General features: G+C 45.6%; 1 protein-coding gene, 1 long non-coding RNA gene, 1 other non-coding gene and 1 pseudogene across 3 annotated transcripts; 1 reads left to right on the forward strand and 3 right to left on the reverse strand.

Annotated features, from left to right (window-relative positions):
- Positions 1–272: 272 nt before the first annotated feature.
- Positions 273–2,480, forward strand: LOC136508344 (uncharacterized). The gene is made up of 4 exons (XR_010771930.1): positions 273–711; positions 1,722–1,910; positions 2,044–2,127; positions 2,198–2,480. It is a non-coding gene; the product is annotated as an uncharacterized lncRNA (long non-coding RNA).
- A 1,877-nt stretch (positions 2,481–4,357) lies between these two features.
- Positions 4,358–5,918, reverse strand: LOC136509325 (peroxidase 43-like; annotated as a pseudogene).
- A 2,874-nt stretch (positions 5,919–8,792) lies between these two features.
- On the reverse strand, positions 8,793–14,357 carry LOC136508838 (pentatricopeptide repeat-containing protein At2g46050, mitochondrial-like). Its single transcript, XM_066503621.1, has 3 exons — positions 12,551–14,357; positions 11,306–11,405; positions 8,793–11,210 (listed from the first exon to the last, which is right to left on the reverse strand). The coding sequence occupies exon 1, from the start codon at positions 13,971–13,973 to the stop codon at positions 12,630–12,632; it is 1,344 nt and encodes a 447-aa protein (XP_066359718.1). The 5' UTR covers positions 13,974–14,357; the 3' UTR covers positions 8,793–11,210; positions 11,306–11,405; positions 12,551–12,629.
- Positions 14,358–15,890: 1,533 nt separating this feature from the next.
- On the reverse strand, positions 15,891–15,998 carry LOC136509725 (small nucleolar RNA Z279/snoR105/snoR108). Its single transcript, XR_010772469.1, has one exon. It is a non-coding gene; the product is annotated as a small nucleolar RNA Z279/snoR105/snoR108 (small nucleolar RNA).
- Between the last annotated feature and the right edge of the window lie 1,947 nt (positions 15,999–17,945).

Here is a 17,945-nt window from a genome sequence, read left to right on the forward strand (position 1 = left end):
AAATATCCTATATTATATGAATTTTTCTAAAAAATAAAATCAATCATGAAATAATTCAGTGTTTAAAGGTGTGGAACGATTAAGCACCAAAAAAAGGGAAATCACTGGTAAGAGGTAGGAGTCACAGTCAGAGAAGCCTTACCTATTACAACCATGATCACGTGTGTGTGGCACGTGCCTGTCCACTGGTCTCTATACAACTAAAACATTTATAACTATTCCGTCCACAGTTGCGACACCAAAACCGCTTCATGCGATTAGATCAAGAAGACAACGCGCACTCGCTTCATGCGATCAGCTCAATTCCCATAACAGCTGCAGCAAATGAGAAAGACAAAAATCAATTCCCGCTCGCTTTCCGCGTGATAGCAGCCTCCGGCTCTCCCGTCATCCATCCAGCAAAATGGAAAGAAAATCAATCACCAATTCTTCAATCACCGCGTGTGTTCCTTCCCCGCATACGACACACGCAGACACACAGTCAACTTCTCGGCCGAAACCATTGCTAGAGCCCATGTCCCTGCCGTCCTTCCCCGCGGCTAGACAAGCACATGGCGCTCAGATCCAGTCGGTCACTCAGCGGCGGTGCTCTCCAATCCAAGGCGAAGGTGATGCACGGTGGACGGGGAGCGCGACCAGCAGCCGGGTGTGCGTGCCAGGACAGCGGGCGGTGCGGCCAACGGCCATATACGCACACAAAGCGGACGCAAGGTGAGCGTTTGTTTCCTGTCCCTCTTCTCCTGTGGTTGTTGTTTGCTTTTGCTAAAATTTGAAGTCATGTACTACTGGGTTGATGATTCTCGAACTATGATCTACTAATCTCTATCTCTACAACTAAAACATTGATAACTATTCTATCCACGGTTGTAACATAAAAACCGCTCAATACAATCAGATTAGGAAGATAACGCGCACTCGCTCCCGTAACAGCCGCAACAAATTCCCGCTCGCTTTCCCCGCGATAGCAGCCTCCGGCTCTCCCGTCATCCATCCAGCAAAATGGAAAGAAAATCAATCACTGTCAATCACCGTGTGCGTTCCTTCCCCGCATACGACACACGCAGACACGCAGTCAACTTCTCGGCCGAAACCATTGCTAGAGCCCTTGTCCCTGCCGTCCTTCCCCGCGGCTAGACAAGCACACAGCGCTCAGATCCAGTCGGTCACTCGGCGGCGGCGCTCTCCAATCCAAGGCGAAGGTGACGCGTGGTGGACGGGGAGCGCAACCAGCGGCCGGGTGTGCGTGCCAGGACAGCGGACGGTGCGGCCAATGGCCATATAGGCACACAAAGCGGACGCAAGGTGAGCGTTTGTTTCCTGTCTCTCTTCTCCTGTGGTTGCTGTTTGCTTTTGCTAAAATCTGAAGTCATGTACTACTGGGTTGATGATTCTCGAACTATGATCTGCTAATTGATAAAATATTTTTGAAGTGGATGCATAGGATAGGTAGAACATCTATGTTTTTATATTCTTCTTGCTTCTGTAAATAGATACACAAAAGAAGTGTACATATACAAGACATCGATCTCCTAATCCTGTGTACAATTGCAGTTTAATAAATTATAAATTTTGATCAGACTTATTCACCTCGTAATCCCAAGTACAATTGCAGTTTAATAAAATTAATTTTGATCGGACTTATTCCACTTTTTGTATAATAACAATAGATGAGAAGAGATTTATACCGATCGTGTTAAATGTTTTTTATTTGTTTTTTCAAGTGCTTCATGAGGAGAGTTCCAAGTGTTCTTCGTACTAAGGAGAAGCAACTTTTCATTAGTGGCTATAAATGGGTTGTAGCTTAATCAATGGTCATCCAAGTTTTATGTCGTAACAAGTGTTCTTCGTACTCCCTCCGGTTTGCAAATGTTTGACGTTTGAGAATCAAATGTTTGAAGTTTGAAAATCAGGTTCATAGAACCATCCAAATTCACTACTACTCATGTTATCTAGGTGAGGCAACATTTATTTCTGATTTCCATTTTCAGGCAATTTTCACCTTAATCTACCATTTGAAATCACTTCTGCATTTGATGCATTCAGGTGGAGTCGTCCATGGACACGAACCAGTGGCGCAGCCGGAGCCAGAGCCAGAGCCGCGTGGGATCAGCGGCGGAGGACCTGACTGTAAGATGCCAATATCTGTACCCAGCTTTTTTTTAAACAAATATCTGTGTTCAACAAATTATGTTTTCAGGCATGAACTGACTGTACTATAATGGAGAAGGTCCGACACCCTAATGTCATTCAGTTCGCCGGAGCTGTCACTCAGAACATACTGTAATCTTCTGACCAAAAGTAATATAGCACCATGTCTTTTTCCAATGGAAAACAAAGTTACCGTAATCTTCTGACCAAAAGTAATTTTGAGTGTGCCACTGTTATTTACATGTGTATGAAAATTATCCTACGATGGGTTGACTTCCTTATTTTTCTAAGGAACTCAGAAAGACTTATCAGTCAGTATCCAGATATGGCTTTGATATTGCCAGGTACTTCTAGGTTCTGGTCCCGACAAGAGCTAAAGAAACCAAATATACATCATATATGAAGTATTTATATATGATGAGAAACGGTCGTATATAGTATGTTTATGGCTGTGTATTTTTTATTGTCTCATATATTGTATTAGTTTGAATGTGAATCTGAAAAGATTGCAGTTCACAAAGGTGATATCTCCAATGCAATCTAAACAACTTAGGTGATATCTTCTACTATGCTACTACTGTGCTTTCATAGCAGCATGATTTTTTCTCTTTTGGTCAGAATAACCTTAATGCACTCGTGAGAAAAAGTGTGACCGATTTCCATTGCTGTTGCCATTCTACTGCCTTTCCTTATTTCCTTATCAGTTATCACCTCCTAATGCTTCTGCCATCTTTGTTTCCCAGGCGAAGTCCATCTGTGCATCACCTTAGGATTCTGGAAGATACTCAAGGAGATGGTGAAATATTCCTCTTTGTAGTTATAGAGGGGTACTTGTTTATTAACATTATTTTTCTCAGAATTCTAATCTCTTTTCACTATTGCAGCCACGGTCAGGATCTTGTCTTATCTCTACTCCTAAAAAGCCTGACAATCGTCAAAACTAGCTCCCTTCACTGCTCGCTTTGCCTCCCCCGCATTTGCAAATATTGTTCCTGACGTGTATGGTTCACTGCCTTCATTCATGTACAAGAGTTTATTGCCCTGTTCGCTTGGCTGATAAGCCATGGCTGAAAGTATTGTTGACTGATTTGTTGTGAGAGAAAAATACTATTTGTTGGCTGAAAAAATACTATTCGAGTTGCATGAGGGATTTAGGTTCAAGTTCTATGGATTTCCCTTATTCAGTCTAGCCATTTAGAATTTTAGATGCATCTTTCATAAATTTGAGTGCAATGTACACAATCAAATGTTTATTCTTTCAACTATGATTAATGTTCCGTGACCGTATCACAAATTTAATTATGGCTTAAATGTGACATCTCTTATCATTTATATATTAATTTAACCCTTGAAATTCTTTATTTTGTAGAAAATAGCAATTTTATATTTGAACTAAGAGGCATGTTATTTAAAAGTTTCCTTACGGTGTAGGAGGGTGAGACAATCTACGCAAGAGGAATGGAGTTTTCATTGAATTTTGTATTGTTCATGGATCTACTCCATTGCAGAAACATGTGATCAGATCTTTACTACTCTCTTTGTTTTAACTTGTAAGTCGTTTTGACTTTTCTAAATGCATAGCTTTTGTTATTATGTTATCTATCTTTGCAGCACACGAACAATCTTTCATGTTCTCCCGCTGCAACATATGATCTCAGCGTGGGGAAAAAACTTGAGTTATATATTCTAATTGTTCATCCTTTATAAAGTTATGGATATCACGATTAAAGTATCTTTTTAACTGTACAAACCACGTAAACTTGAATCATGATGTCATTTTTTTCTCATTGCAACACACGGGCACTTTACCTATCATCAAAATATATGTGGTTTGACTCTTGGAGAACTGACGGCGTGCAGATATTGGCGTCGCGGGTGGGACAGCGGCGGCATGGATAAGGCGATCTCCGTGAGCATAGCTAAGATTAGGTGGTTGTTCCCGTTGCAAGGCATGGGTACGATCCTAGTTGTTAAAAAAAATCACTAACAAAACAGCCGCCAGTATTTAATCTGGAGCAGAATCTACGGACTAGACGCGGTTTAGTTGGTGCTGGACGAATTGATGAAACTTATCATCTTTTTTAGGACAACCATGGCAATAAATCGTCACATGCGAATGCATGCAGTACTTGCATTGCATCGCCGCATCAAAAAGTTCTCAATCAATTCCACCGCACAATTCTCTTTGATCAATCCATCTAATTTTCGGTTAAATTTTTTGAAATCTAATTAATCCCCTCAAGAAACCAACTTAAAATTTACACAGAAATCATCTCTCTTTCTCTATGTCACGCCGCGCAGCCACCGATGCAAGCACGGCACGGATCATCAATTGGTGTTGAACGCGGAGCAGACGTCCCTGACCTCGCCGGCGTCGTCGCCGGTGATGGCGCCGATGGTGCCCATCTTGACCATGGCGGCGGCGAAGTCCCGCTCGAAGCTGCGCGTCGACGAGCGCGCGGGTGGCGTTGCTGTTGGCGAGCGCGGCGTCGGAGGCGATGACTGCGAAGCCGGAGCGGATGTTCCGGAGGATGGAGTCGTCGAAGTCGGTCCCGCTGCCGCGGTCCAGCGGCAGCCGCGTATTGAAGTCGCCCGGCGGGCATCGGGCCTTGAGCTCCGCCAGGAACGGCGCCGGGATCGACGGGTCCGCGCCCCGACCGCCGCCCGGCAGCGGGTAGCTGTACAGCCGGTCCTTCACGAAGAAGCACGCCGTCGTGCCCACCGTGTGCGCCGCTGCGGCCGGTCTCGTTCGTTTGCCCCAGTAAGTGTCAGTGATGATAGGCGGCGTCCATGTCCATGCACGTGAAGGTGAAGGTACCTACCTGTGAGGAGGACGAGGTCGCGGTCGTCGAGGCCGCTAGCGGCGAACCGTGAGCGGAGCACGCTGATGGAGTCGCCGGCGTCGGGAAGAACGTCGGCGTCGCGGAGGTTGGAGGTTAGCCCGTCGCGCCGCCCCGTGGGCACGTCGAAAGACGGGCCGCCCGTCTGATTGGCATGGGATGCATTCCAATTTCTAGCGCGTCAGCTGCTACGACGTGCATGACTACTTAGGTAGTATAGTAATATCCGGTTGCATGTTACCATGGCGACGGCGTCGCGCGCGGCGAGCGCGAGGATGTCGGCGCAGGAGACGACGCCGGGGCACTGGTCCTCGAGCTGCGCCTTGGCGGCGTCCACCACGTCCTGGCCGCGCAGGCCCTGGTTCTTGGCGTTGTCCACCTCGGCGTCGTTGCTCGCGCTCCTGATCAGCACCGACGCGTCGCACCCCTGCATATATTGCCGAACGCCGGACGCCGGCCGCCGACGAACACGCAGACACACACACGTACGTAAAAGCTAGCAGAAGAAGTAATCGGCCGGACTTGCATTGCTGGACACGAGCACGCATACACACGTCGTATGGTACCTTGACGAAGCAGTCGTGGAACTGGAGGCGGAGCAGCGCGGGGAGGATGGTGGGGTCGTTGGCGGCGGCGTCCTGGACGGCGGCGGTGACCGTGTCCTCGGCGTCCGGGCAGGAGTCGGAGTAGAAGCCCACCTGGAGCTGGGCACTTCCAACTCCGACTCCAACAAGCAACAGCAAGAACGCCACCGCCGCGCCGGCTCGGGACACCATGCCGCCGCGGCTTCTGGCCATTGATAGCTCCAAGAAGATGAGCTAGCTAGGAAAGGAAACCAATGGCAACCTGCTGCCCGAGGCCGGATCGAGTCTAATGCTTGACTCGGTGAATGGACGGCATGGCTAGCTGTGGAACTTGTCTTGAGGAATGTCTTTATACACCACAGTCCACAGTGGACGACGGAACACGGACACTCACATGGAACAAGTGTGCATATATAGCTTATAGAGAAAAAGATGTTTTGTGGGTCTCACTCTCATGTCCATGTGTGGCTTCCATGGATTGCTGGACTCACGTAGTACCAAACAAGCAGTCTCGAGAAAAGGCAATCTTCTTAAATAAAGGTACTAAACTGCCATTAAAACAAGTTGATGGGGGCGTGGTTAGACTGATGATCTGGATGATAAGCTCACATGTCGACACAAGAGGAATTTGATGGGAGCTATTACCTAAACCTGTTGGTAAGCCATTGATGTGCAGGCATGATATGGCTGGCCATGGCCATGATTGTTGCTTGCACCTCCTTTTGTACGTACCATCTGTCTGGTGATTGGGACGGACTTGGCAGCTGGCCATTTTCAACTTGAGATCGTATACACAGTACAAATTTCAAAACAAATTGGGAATATGTACAAACATATGGTTTGAGTCCACTGACTTGTGCTTGCTGCCTTTGTGCAAATAAAGGTACCACGGATGCTGTAGGTTCTTTGAAACAGTACAAATTGTTTTGAAATAAAGGTACCACGGATGCTCCCTCTTCGAAAGGTGCTCGCCGCCAGCGGGTTTACCACCACGATGCTGTAGGTTTTTGGGAGGAGTAAAACCCACGGGCCCGGCTGGTCTGGGACAGCGTGTACCGTCGGTTTCTCCAGCCGTTTTTACTCCCGTGACTGCGTGCAGAAACACCGCCACCGTCGGCAGTGCAAGTGCAACTTTGTCCCGGCCTGCAACCTGCATTCATCCGCCGGAGATCTCAATGTGCAAATGGTAGCAAGACACCAAGAGGAGCAGTCTCAGCCTGATGTAAGCTTCTGCCCCATTAGCTCATGGGTAGTAGGGACCTGTCTGTTTTAGTTATCTTTTCTGGAACTTTTTGAAACAAGACACTGCCATTTTTCCTCAGAAAGCTGACGGTTTCGCCATTCTTTCCTTAAAAATAGTAGCTGGTTTCCTTGTGTTCTTATAAAAAAATAGACAGTTTCACCCATGTTAGTTACGGTTCATACTTTGACCGCATTTGTTGGTAACTTGTGTGACAAAGGGTTGGTAACCTCTCTTGAGTCTCTTCCCTGAACCCATGCATCCAACCATACACAACGGACACTTTATTATGTACTTTTCTCTTCCTTTTCGCTTCATTCAAGTTTGTTAACCATGACGTCTCTCCTCCTCTTTCTTTGTTCTGTTTTTGCTATCGCAAAATATCTCCAAATTCCAGCAATTTCACTATCAAATCTCTTTTTTCTTTTCTTTTGCACGGCCTGAAACAACCACCATAGTCGTACATTTAAACTCACACAGTCGCTAGCTTTTTCTCGCATGTATAATAATCAGCCAATAGGATCTCCCCTCTCACATGTTACCTTCTCAACCCAATTATGCTTGATTGCTCATGGCTATGACAGTTTTTTATATATATTCTGACCCATGTCAGAATATATTCTGAACCATGTAGGATCTACCAAGTACATAACCTCTCAAAGGGTTTCGGTTCTTGAACTCTACAAAGTGGCTTACTCCAAGCGAGGTGTGAGAATCAGGATCATAATTGAACCTAGAGTGGACCACTTCAAAATTTTAGTGACTGAAATCCTCACTTTTGACAGTTTGTGGTGCTAGATAAGGATCTAGAAAATACTCTCTCCGTTCCAAATTATAGATCGTTTTGGCTTTTTTCGATACATAGCTTTTGCTATATATCTAGACACAACCTATACTTAGGTGCATAGAACTATAGATCGTTTTGGTCCAATGTAGGGGGGGGGGGGGGGGGGGGGGGCTTTACCAAAAGTTCGCATTTGAATCCTAGTATTCTTAAGGCAAAGCCTAGGGCCATCCACCCCCACCCCCCCCCCCCCCCCCACCCCACACACACACACACCACCACACACACACACCCCATGGTTGAGTTTTTCCCGGATTTATTTTAAGATTTAACTACGTGCTATTTTTTTAATGCTAGGCATCGACGCGTTGTGTCCATCAACAGCAAAGCACCTGTAATGACTTCATCAGTCTCAAAATTTGTCGGTCCATCTGCGTCCATATTGGGTTTCGCATAAAAGCAATATAAGACCTAAGCCTCCCAAACAGCTTCATCACCGGGCAAGAATCTGAGCTGCAAGTGTCTAAAATTGGGCATCTAGGAACGCTTACAGTGTTAGGCAAAGTTGCACGCCCATAATCTGTTTCTAGAGGACACATCCCCAAATGCTCGGAGAAAGTATTGTTGTTCTACGTACCACTGCTCTAAATAATCAGACCAGTGTCTTTCTTCCCTTCCTCCTAATAATTTCCTAAACATCCCTCCTGAGCGCCAGGCGATGTGTCCGTGTATGTACTATTCTTTGATTCATGAACAGAGAAGCTTGGACCGTGTGTGAGTAATTTCGAGTAGCAAGCAGTACGTACCATACAGATTTCAGTGACACCCTCTTTCAAACAGCCCTTTTTGTAATTTATTTATAAGGAAAATCTTTACCTATCGATGAGTCTCACTGTGACCTCCTGCCAGACCTTTCAAAGTTCACTTTTTTTTCCTGCTATATTGTATCTGATGGTAGTTTTCATGTCAAATCCAAAATGAATAAATTGGACTACAAAGCAAAGAGGAAAATCAGGGTATAAAACAAATGTCTTTCTCCAGGTAAGGACTTTTTTGCACTGTAACAACCTGCCCTGGTTGGGACAGAGACAAGCCAGGTCTTCTGGAGAAATGAGTCAAACTTGACTGATGCGTGCAAACAAAAAAGTGTATACATTGTGTATAGAAGATAGAACCCTGATTAGTCAAGGAAAAAAAGGGATAGAAACCTGGTGCATGGTTCACTTGGATGATTCTTGAGAAACAACAGACTCAATATGGACAGTTGATTCTTTGGGATGGAAATAACTACTGGATTGATATGCATGCCAAATGTTGCGTTGGGCACACATTTAAGCATGAGGTCGAATGCCTTGTTAAGATCCATGATGGCACACTGTGGTGAGGGCAACTCCTAGGTGACAACTGTGGTCAGTTGGCATAAATACACTAAAATAAATACATATCACTTACATAAGAAAGATCACATTGATAAGATCTGGGGCTATTGCAGATGCCAAACTAACCCAGAATAATAAATCAAACATCTGTATCACTGCCATTCTTGAACTAATATTGGATCACCACAAGTTGTGTCTTCGTTGCACTCCTTTTGTGCTTCTGAAATAGTAAGTTGCATCATTTGTTGCATTTCAATCGATTCATGGAGTACCACATCATTGGAGACAAATGTCCAAACCGTTCCACCTACCTCTATCCACAGCCAGGAACCTTGCTGCCACACCTGTATCTCATCACACTTCTTACTTTTGCAAGCTCGTACCAAGCTCCTGCGGCAGCAAATGCATTGGACATAACCAGATAATTTACTGCCTCACTTGGTTCCAGGTATAAAAGTCTATCAGTAGCCCACATAAGCAAGTTATGTTCAGGCACAAGATGGTCTCACAAGTCACAAACATTCTGTTAATTCAGTATGCTACTTCTATTATTATCCTTACTCTACATACTACTAATTTTGTAATTTTAGATATCAAGTCCTCTGAATCCATTCACGCGGTATTTTCTCGCTAATTGCCTACTTGCCTTCAGCAAGAACACCAGAAAGAAGGAAACTGAATTCAGATTAGCTAGATCAAGGCAGGGGTAGAACGGCTAGGGAAGTGAGGCACCACGAGGGGGGGCCCTGTTCCTCTCCCCTTCTTGTTCTTCTCTACAGCCTTCTCACCCTTATTCTCACTGGCCTCCCGGGATGCTTCTTCTGCCGCGTCCTTCTTTTTCTTCGCATCTCCAGCTTCTTGCTGCTTAGATGACTCTGGCGCCTTCCTCGCCATAAAACCAAAGCAATCCAAGCCCAGGACCATCTTGATACTTGGATTTCGATTATGGATCCCTCCTTTCACTTCTTGAGTGCACTTGTTTTTTTTTTCTGTTTTGTATCTCCTAGTTGTGGTTGTTCTTGAGCTGTGGTGAACTTTTGTCAGTGCTGGGTTGCTGGCTACGAATTGTTTATATATATGGGGAAGGGGCAGAGTCCTTGTCATGCAAGCTTTGTGGAAATTTTGAGGATAAGTGCAACACATTGACAAATGATGCTAACAACAAAGACTAGCTGTAGTGTAGTGGCCTAGTGGGAGTTGTTACCTTGGTGGGCAAGGATCTTCAAGAATTCACCTCTTTGGATTTTTTTCGCATAAGAATGTTTTTCATTTTATTTTGTATGAATCCATTGAAATGAGACCTATCCTATACTATTATTGGGCCATATTTATATAGCAGGGATTTTATTACAAGTACATCAGACTTGTTGAAATTTATACTAATAAATAGACTTTTTTTTCAAAGGTATCTGAAACATTACCAGAGCAATACCCTCTTCTAAACAGCCCTTTATAATTTAAAAGGCAAATCTTTAACCTACGGTTGAGTCTCATGACCCTCCTGCCCGACCTTTCAAAAGTCACTTTTTTTCCTATTCTTGTATCCCATGGTAGTTTTAATGTCAAATCCAAAACAAATAAATTGGACTACAGAGCCAAAGAGGAAAACTGTAGTATAAAACAAATGTGTCTTTCTCCAGGTAAGGACTTTTTTGCGCTGTAACAACCTGCCCTAGTTGGGACAGAGACGAGACCAGCCAGCAGCCAGGTCTTCTGGAGAAATGAGTCAAACTTGCATGATGCGTGCCAGGAAAAAGGTGTATATGTAGTGTACAGAAGATAGAACCCTGATTTGTCAAGGAAAAAAAGGGATAGAAACCTGGCGCATGGTTCACTTGGATGATTCTTGAGAAACAACACTCAACATGGACAGTTGGTTCTTTGAGATGGAAAGAACTACTGGACTGATGCATGCCAAATGTTGCATCGGGCACACATTTCAGCATGAGGTCGAATGCCTTATTAAGATCCATGATGGCACATTGTGGTGAGGGCAACTCCTAGGCTTTCAACTTTTTTTTTAATGACAGTGTATCAACCAAGTTCATTTACTGACATTGTTTCCATCTGGATGTAGCTCATAGATCAAATTTTGGTTTGATTGTTGGTAATGTTCAAGTTTTCATGTAGAGATAGAGTTCCATAATTGAGGGTGAAGTACCTTTCAGGGTCCTTTGTTCTGTAAGTTCATTGGGTCAGTCTTGACTCTTGACCAGCACAGCAACACCCCCATCCCTGAATTTAAAGTTCAGCAGCACTAAGGACTTTTATCAGCAAAGGAAATCATACACAACTGGCAGTGATGGTTCATGGGTATCTTAAGAACTTACATTATGAACACACTCAACTACAGAACCCATTGCGTTAATGTGGCATGTCCACTCAACACTGCAGTTAACTCTAACATCAGTCATCTCTGTGAGTACCTACCTGAAGCACAGAAGACAACACTGAATACTGGAATCTAGAAAGGTACGAACTAAGGAAAGAAACATTTACTTCGTGCAGGGACAAGAAATAGACCTGCTGCACTAACTTGTTAATCCTTTGGATTCACAAGTTCAGTGCAAAATGATCAAATTGAATGCAATCCTAAAGGGTGTTGGTTTTGGTAAACAAGATGGGACCTGGACCCTCTTCCAAGTCAACACCAGTATCCTTAATACATGACAGGTGCAAAACTTAACTAGTATCATATATAATCTGCTAACTCAAATTGAGATCATGTGGCACAGTTACTCATGCAACAACAGCAGGACTGCAAATTTTTAACCAACTACTCAGGATCAAAGAACTGCGGTATTAAAAACTATTATCCAAAAATGTAACTGGCCCTTATGTAAGAAGCTTGTTCAGGAAAAATAACAATATGCGGTACAAACATTATCATCAACTTCCAGAGAAGCAGCAAACATTACTACACTAGGGGCCAAATGGGAATCACAAACAGGATGTATAGTGGCAAAACATTTGAGCAAGAATTAGCTAATCTTAAACAAGAAAATATGAATAAAATGGATATCCAAGAGAAATATCAGGCTAGATATCTATTTATCTAAAACAGCACTAAACTACCTGGCATAAACATCTTACCAACTTATGAACTCGAAATAGATTGTACAGCAATATAAACATGTAAAATCGAACACAATCAACAAATATTAAATTAACTGCACTATGGCAAAAAGAAAATGAAATATATATATGCAAGGAGCCACTGCTGTTTTCAAGGAAAATGAAGTAGTTTGTATATCATTTCCCAAGAAAGTGCAGTAAATATCACATATTTGGTAAATTATTAATAAGTTTACAGAATTTGAAATCATTAAGACTCATAACTTCATATTGTAGAACATGTAAAATATTGATTTGCACCATCGTAAAAATAATCATTCTATACTGTTCATTCTAATACTAAACAAATATAACACAGAATAAAACATAATGCTATTTTCTGCTTTCCTAAGGTTACATAGATCCTATCTTTATGCAACCAAATCAAGTCAGTTTTGGCAATTTAGTTAGTGTGATGATCAGTTGGCAAAAATACACTAAAATTAATACATACCACTTACATGAGAAAGATCACATTGATAAGCTCTGGGACTATTGCAGATGCCAAACTAACCCAGAATAATATATCAAACATCTGTATCACTGCCATTCTCGAACTAAAATTGGATCATCACAAGTTGTGTCTTCGTTCCACTCTTTTCGTGCTTCTGAAATAGTAAGCTGCATCATTTGTTGCATTTCAGTCGACTGATGGAGCACCACATCGTTGGAGACAAATGTCCGAACCGTTCCACCTATCTCTATCCAGCTACAGCCAGGAACCTTGCTGCCACACCTGTGTCTCATCACACTTCTTACTTTTGCAAGCTCGTTCCAAGCTCCTGCAGCAGCAAATGCATTGGACATAAGCAGATAATTTACTGCCTCAGTTGGTTCCAAGCATAAAAGCCTATCTGCAGCCCACTTTGCCAACTCAATTTTGCCCCGCATCTTACAAGCACCAAGGAAAGCTCCAACAATATCAGCCTTGCTCTCGCAAGAAAGCTTGACAACAATGTTGTAAGCATCTTCAATCCTGCCAGCTCTCCCTAAGAGATCAACCAGGCAAGCAAGATGCTGTGGATTTGGATCGATTCTGTAGCCCCTCGTCATCATAAGGAAATAGTGTAAGCCTTCTTCAATAAGACCAGCATGGCTACAGGCAGAAAGAACTCCGAGGAAGGCAACGCCATCAGGCAGTATGCCTTGTTGGATCATTCTCTCAAACACATGAACTGCATCCTTCGATAGTCCAAGGTACGCGTAAGCCAAAACCATAGAGGACCATGAAACTACATCTGGGTCGCAGATCATAGCAAACGTTTGTGTCGCCTCTCGAACAAAACCGGTCTTGCCATACGCCGTGATAACAGCATTGGCCACCTGCAGAAACCCGTGAAACCCCCTCTTTACGGCATGAGCATGAACCTGAGTAGCCTCGTTTGCTGCCGCCATGCTGGCGCAGGAACTTAGCACGCTGGCAAGCGTGAGCTCATCGGGGGAGCAGCTCCCGTCTCTGAGCATCCGCCGGAAGAGGTCAACAGCGTCCTTGCCTCCACAAACCCGACCGTAGCAGACAACCATCGCGTTCCAGGAGACGACGTTCCTGGCCGCCATAGCGTCGAACACCCAGCGCGCCTCGTCGACCCGGCCGCCGCACATGGCGTACATGTCGAGCAGCGCGGTGGTGACCACCACGTCGGCGAGGAGACCCAGCCTGAGCACGAGTCCGTGCGCCAGGGCTCCCATCGCGAGCAGCATCCCGGCGTCTTCGACGGCATCGGCGGCGGGGTGGCGGTGACGGTGACGGCGACGGCGCGGCGGCGGACGGAGCAGGGCGCTGAAGGTGAACCCATCGGGGGCGAGCGCCCCGGAGCGGCGCAAGGCGGCGAAGAGCGCCCAGGCCTGGCGCGCGAGGCCGTGGGAGGCGTAGCAGGAGACCATGGCGTTGCAGAGGACCAGGTCCCTGCGCGGCGCTTCATCGAACACGCGGCGCGCGTGCGCGACCAGGCCCGACCGCGCGTGCGCCACGGCGAGCGCGGTCGCCGCGCGTGTCTCCTAGGCGCGCCCGGACTTGAGGGCCAGCGGGTGGAGCGTCCGCGCTGCGCAGGCGCGCGGGTGGCGGCTGGCGCCGCCGGAGACGGAGATGGAGCTGGCGCGGACTAGCAGGGCAACGAGATCGCGCCGCATCTCACCGGGCGGCGGGCGGTGGCCTCATCGGTCATCGCTGCTGATGCGGGCCATGCACAGCGAACGAAAGGAGGGCCCGGACGAGCAGCAGGCAGACTGCAACCTGCACTCTGCAGGACATGAACACGGAGCCGCCCGAGCTGGCAAGCGAGGCCAGCAACGGCGCGCTTCACTTTGTCACACCTAAAGCCCCTTTACACAGATAATCCAAAACAGCTTCACCGGTGAAGTCAAAGCTGGTGAAACCAGAAAAATTGGGTTTTTTTTTTACTTCTAGTTCATTTTAACCCTGACTTACAAAACGGCTTCACGCTACAGTGCCTCGATTTACGCAAAATAGATAAAGCCGAAGCCGGCATAAGCCGTGCTAAAAAAAGCCCTAAATTTAGTTGAATTTGATCAAGCTACCTATTGTTTGGTTGTCACCACCGACTCTAATAAGATTATTTTTGCTTTTTTTTTCCATCAGCTCATTCCTCACGTGTCAGTTATTACAAAAAAAAATATGGCAAAATGCTCCTAGGCTAGCTAAGGTGTGACGACCAATTTGATGAACTAACCTTTAGTTAAATTTGGCAAGAAATTATGACAAACGCTGGCATTCTTAGTATACCAACCTAGCCATAAGATGTGCAATTTCGTTTAGTTCGACTCTCTACTGTGACGCTTCCACTGCGTTCTCTCTTGTTCAATCTGTTTTGCTGCGGCTAGGTCTACAACATCCCCTTGTTAGCAGCAGTTGTTGCCCGCTACCCAACAAGTCTATCATTTTCCACCAAACAATGTAATCGCGCCAGTTCAATAATTTTCATTCTCCATAAATCTACTCGACAAGAGAGTCGGATCCTTCTATCTCACCCGACTATTGCAATTGGTGCTTCATAACATGTGTGACCATTATAAATAACTTTGAGTCGATTCTTTCCCTCTCAGGTATAAGTTGTCTTGCTCTAGTGGTACAGGTTAACTCGTGAAAATCCAATTAGAATGTTGGTTCCATTTCGAAAAGTTACATGAGGTGGCCTTACCTGAGTCCATGTAAACTACCGAGAATGGGTGTGGTTTCATACTTTCATTTAACCACTAGAAAATGGTCTATGTGGACCATGAGGAATCGAGTTTTGAGTTGTAGGCGGCGCGAGTCTCGTAGAGAGAATGAATGAAACTGCATCCAGAAGTTGGTGGCATAAAAAAAATGTGAGAGTTGGAGTTACTCAACTCGCTCATTTGTTACTGTACAATGTTAAACCTACAAATATACTGTTTGAGTGCAAATTTACACGTGGTCGTTGGTTCGATCCCCACGGTCGGCGTTTTTTTTTTTTTTGCATATAGTTTTTTAAAAGAAACATCTGTCATGTCATTTCTCTGAGTGCGTAAATTGTAGTCAAAGCTTGTCCAGATATACAAATACCTATTTTATTTTATAAAAGAAAATAGTTTGGACGATATGTGTTTTAGATCCTAATAAAAAATCAAAATACAAAAACTAAAATGGTCCTTGTACCTATAGGACCTAAACTAAAAATAGTTTGCGTTTTCGTTTATATCAAAAACTTCGCAAGAAAAACCTCAGAAAGAAAGTTTAAATCAAACAAATTTGAAATACGAAAGCAACGAGAATTCCTGGCCTAATCTAAAGAAAAATGTTTATGCTTTTGTTTAAAAGTCGGGATCAGATGGTAAAGTCATTGGGGTGCCCCTGCTGTCGTAACAGGCTTAGTTGGGGCGGGCGCCCCTCGCATAGCAATTGCGAGCTTGTACCACTCCTCGTCTCCCTTTAACTGCCTGAAGGATCATCATGGTTTTGAGCAGCAGCACCCCCGAGCGCTTTAACGCAGCCGCTTGTGTGCTCCCCGCTGTGCTCCGCCGATGTGGGACTAAAATGCTCCACTCGCACTGTGCTATGCTACTGGCAGTGGCAGCCGAGCAGCCTGCTGCGAGTCGGACGGAGCTCGCCACTGGGCCATGGACTGGCCAGGCCTATTTAAATATAAATGGGCCGAGAATTCTACACATCACATTCGGGCCCGCTCGACTCGGCCTGCTCATCAGTTCGTAGTACGCTGTGCCGCTTGGCGCTTCCTTTTGGTTCAAACATGACCGAATTAAGAATCCCATCCCAGTCGAGTAAATTGCTGCATTCCCCTATCAAGAAAAAATGATGCATTCCCCAGTTTAATTTTTAATATAAATTACAAAAAAGATTAGAGGAAACACGAGAGCCAATGCATTTTGATCCTTTCTTCCGTTGAGTAGGCTATTCCTTTTATCAGAATAAGAAAAGCTTGCAACAACTAGCTTCAAATCCAAGGCATAGCAGGATCAAGAAAAAAGATTACACATTTTGCTCTTGAAATACAGTATACTATTTTTCCTTTCTACTAACATAGCCAATGTTACCCCGTCCCATGAACATCTAATATCGCGAAAATGAAGCATGCTAAATCCGAATTTCTTCACTACGATCTCTCTTCCTCTGCCTAATCGGCAACAAGTTATTCATCCTCTAACTTAGTTTGATAGGCTAGTGATAGGATTAGAACCTGTGGGGGTATGATCCCCGGTACCCACAGAACAAGACATGGGCCGCACCATCAAAGGTGGCCCAGCCTACAAGACTGTGCCTGGGTCACGCCATTAGTGGAGGCCCAGCTCACAGGACCGTGATGTGCAAGGCACGATACCAGTTAGCGTGCCTCTCAAGACTGCATTAGGATCTGTGGCGATCTAGGAGACCTGCACGGATACACTAGATCTCGAGATATTTGTAAATTCCTATCTTGTAAAACCGATTAGGATAGAAACTACCGATCTGTAACCCTACCCCCGAGCTATGTAAGGCGGGTAGGGACCCCCTCGTTTTCATCGAATCATAAGCAATACAATCCACAAAGACACAGGACGTAGGGTATTACGTCAAGTCGATGGCCCGAACCTGTCTAATCGCTGTCTCTCACGTTCTGTGTCACCATCCGGCTCCCTCACGCGCACCTCCACCGATTCATCTACTACCGTGGGCATACCCCTTGGTAGACTGTCGGACGTATTTCTTCGACAGTGGCACACTAGGTAGGGGGTGTGCGTGCTGAATTCATGGCAAACCAGATGGTCATTTTCTAAGCTCCATGGCCTTTCCCGAGCTAGGCCAGATCTTCACGGTCGGATCCATGACCTGGATCATCGGCCCCGATGGCAACAAGGAGATTGTGGAGGCGGTGCAGGATCACCCTGCACCGATCGCGCCAACACCTGCAACGACATCTCTAATCCCAACACCCCACCGCTGGGTTAGGAGATCCATCAGCAACGATGATCTGATCGCATCTATCGATCGGGTCATGGGCCGCTTAATGAAATGTCAGCTCCTCGTGGATTCGGTCTTAGATCAATCCAGAGCGAGCGACGAATTTCCCGCATTCCAAGATCACCAAGCCATTGCAACTGAGCAACCTGCTCGGTCACACCGTTTAAGGCGGCTAGATTCCGATCTGGTGATCACGACTACTCCAGAAGGGCGCACGGTGCGGCGCCGACCACTTCCTGCTACTAGCCTACGTTTGGCCGACTACGAGGCCCCGATGGAGGTTCCACCGAAGCCCTATCCTTTTGGGCTGGAGGGTGCGGGATCTACGTACCAGAACGCCATCCACCACCTCTTTGTCGATCACGTCGAGCGCGACCACGTCACCGACCTCTACATGATCAACCCGAATGACTCCGGTC

The sequence above is a fragment of the Miscanthus floridulus genome, chromosome 15 (assembly GCF_019320115.1).
Source record: "Miscanthus floridulus cultivar M001 chromosome 15, ASM1932011v1, whole genome shotgun sequence".
NCBI classification, from domain to species: domain Eukaryota; kingdom Viridiplantae; phylum Streptophyta; class Magnoliopsida; order Poales; family Poaceae; genus Miscanthus; species Miscanthus floridulus.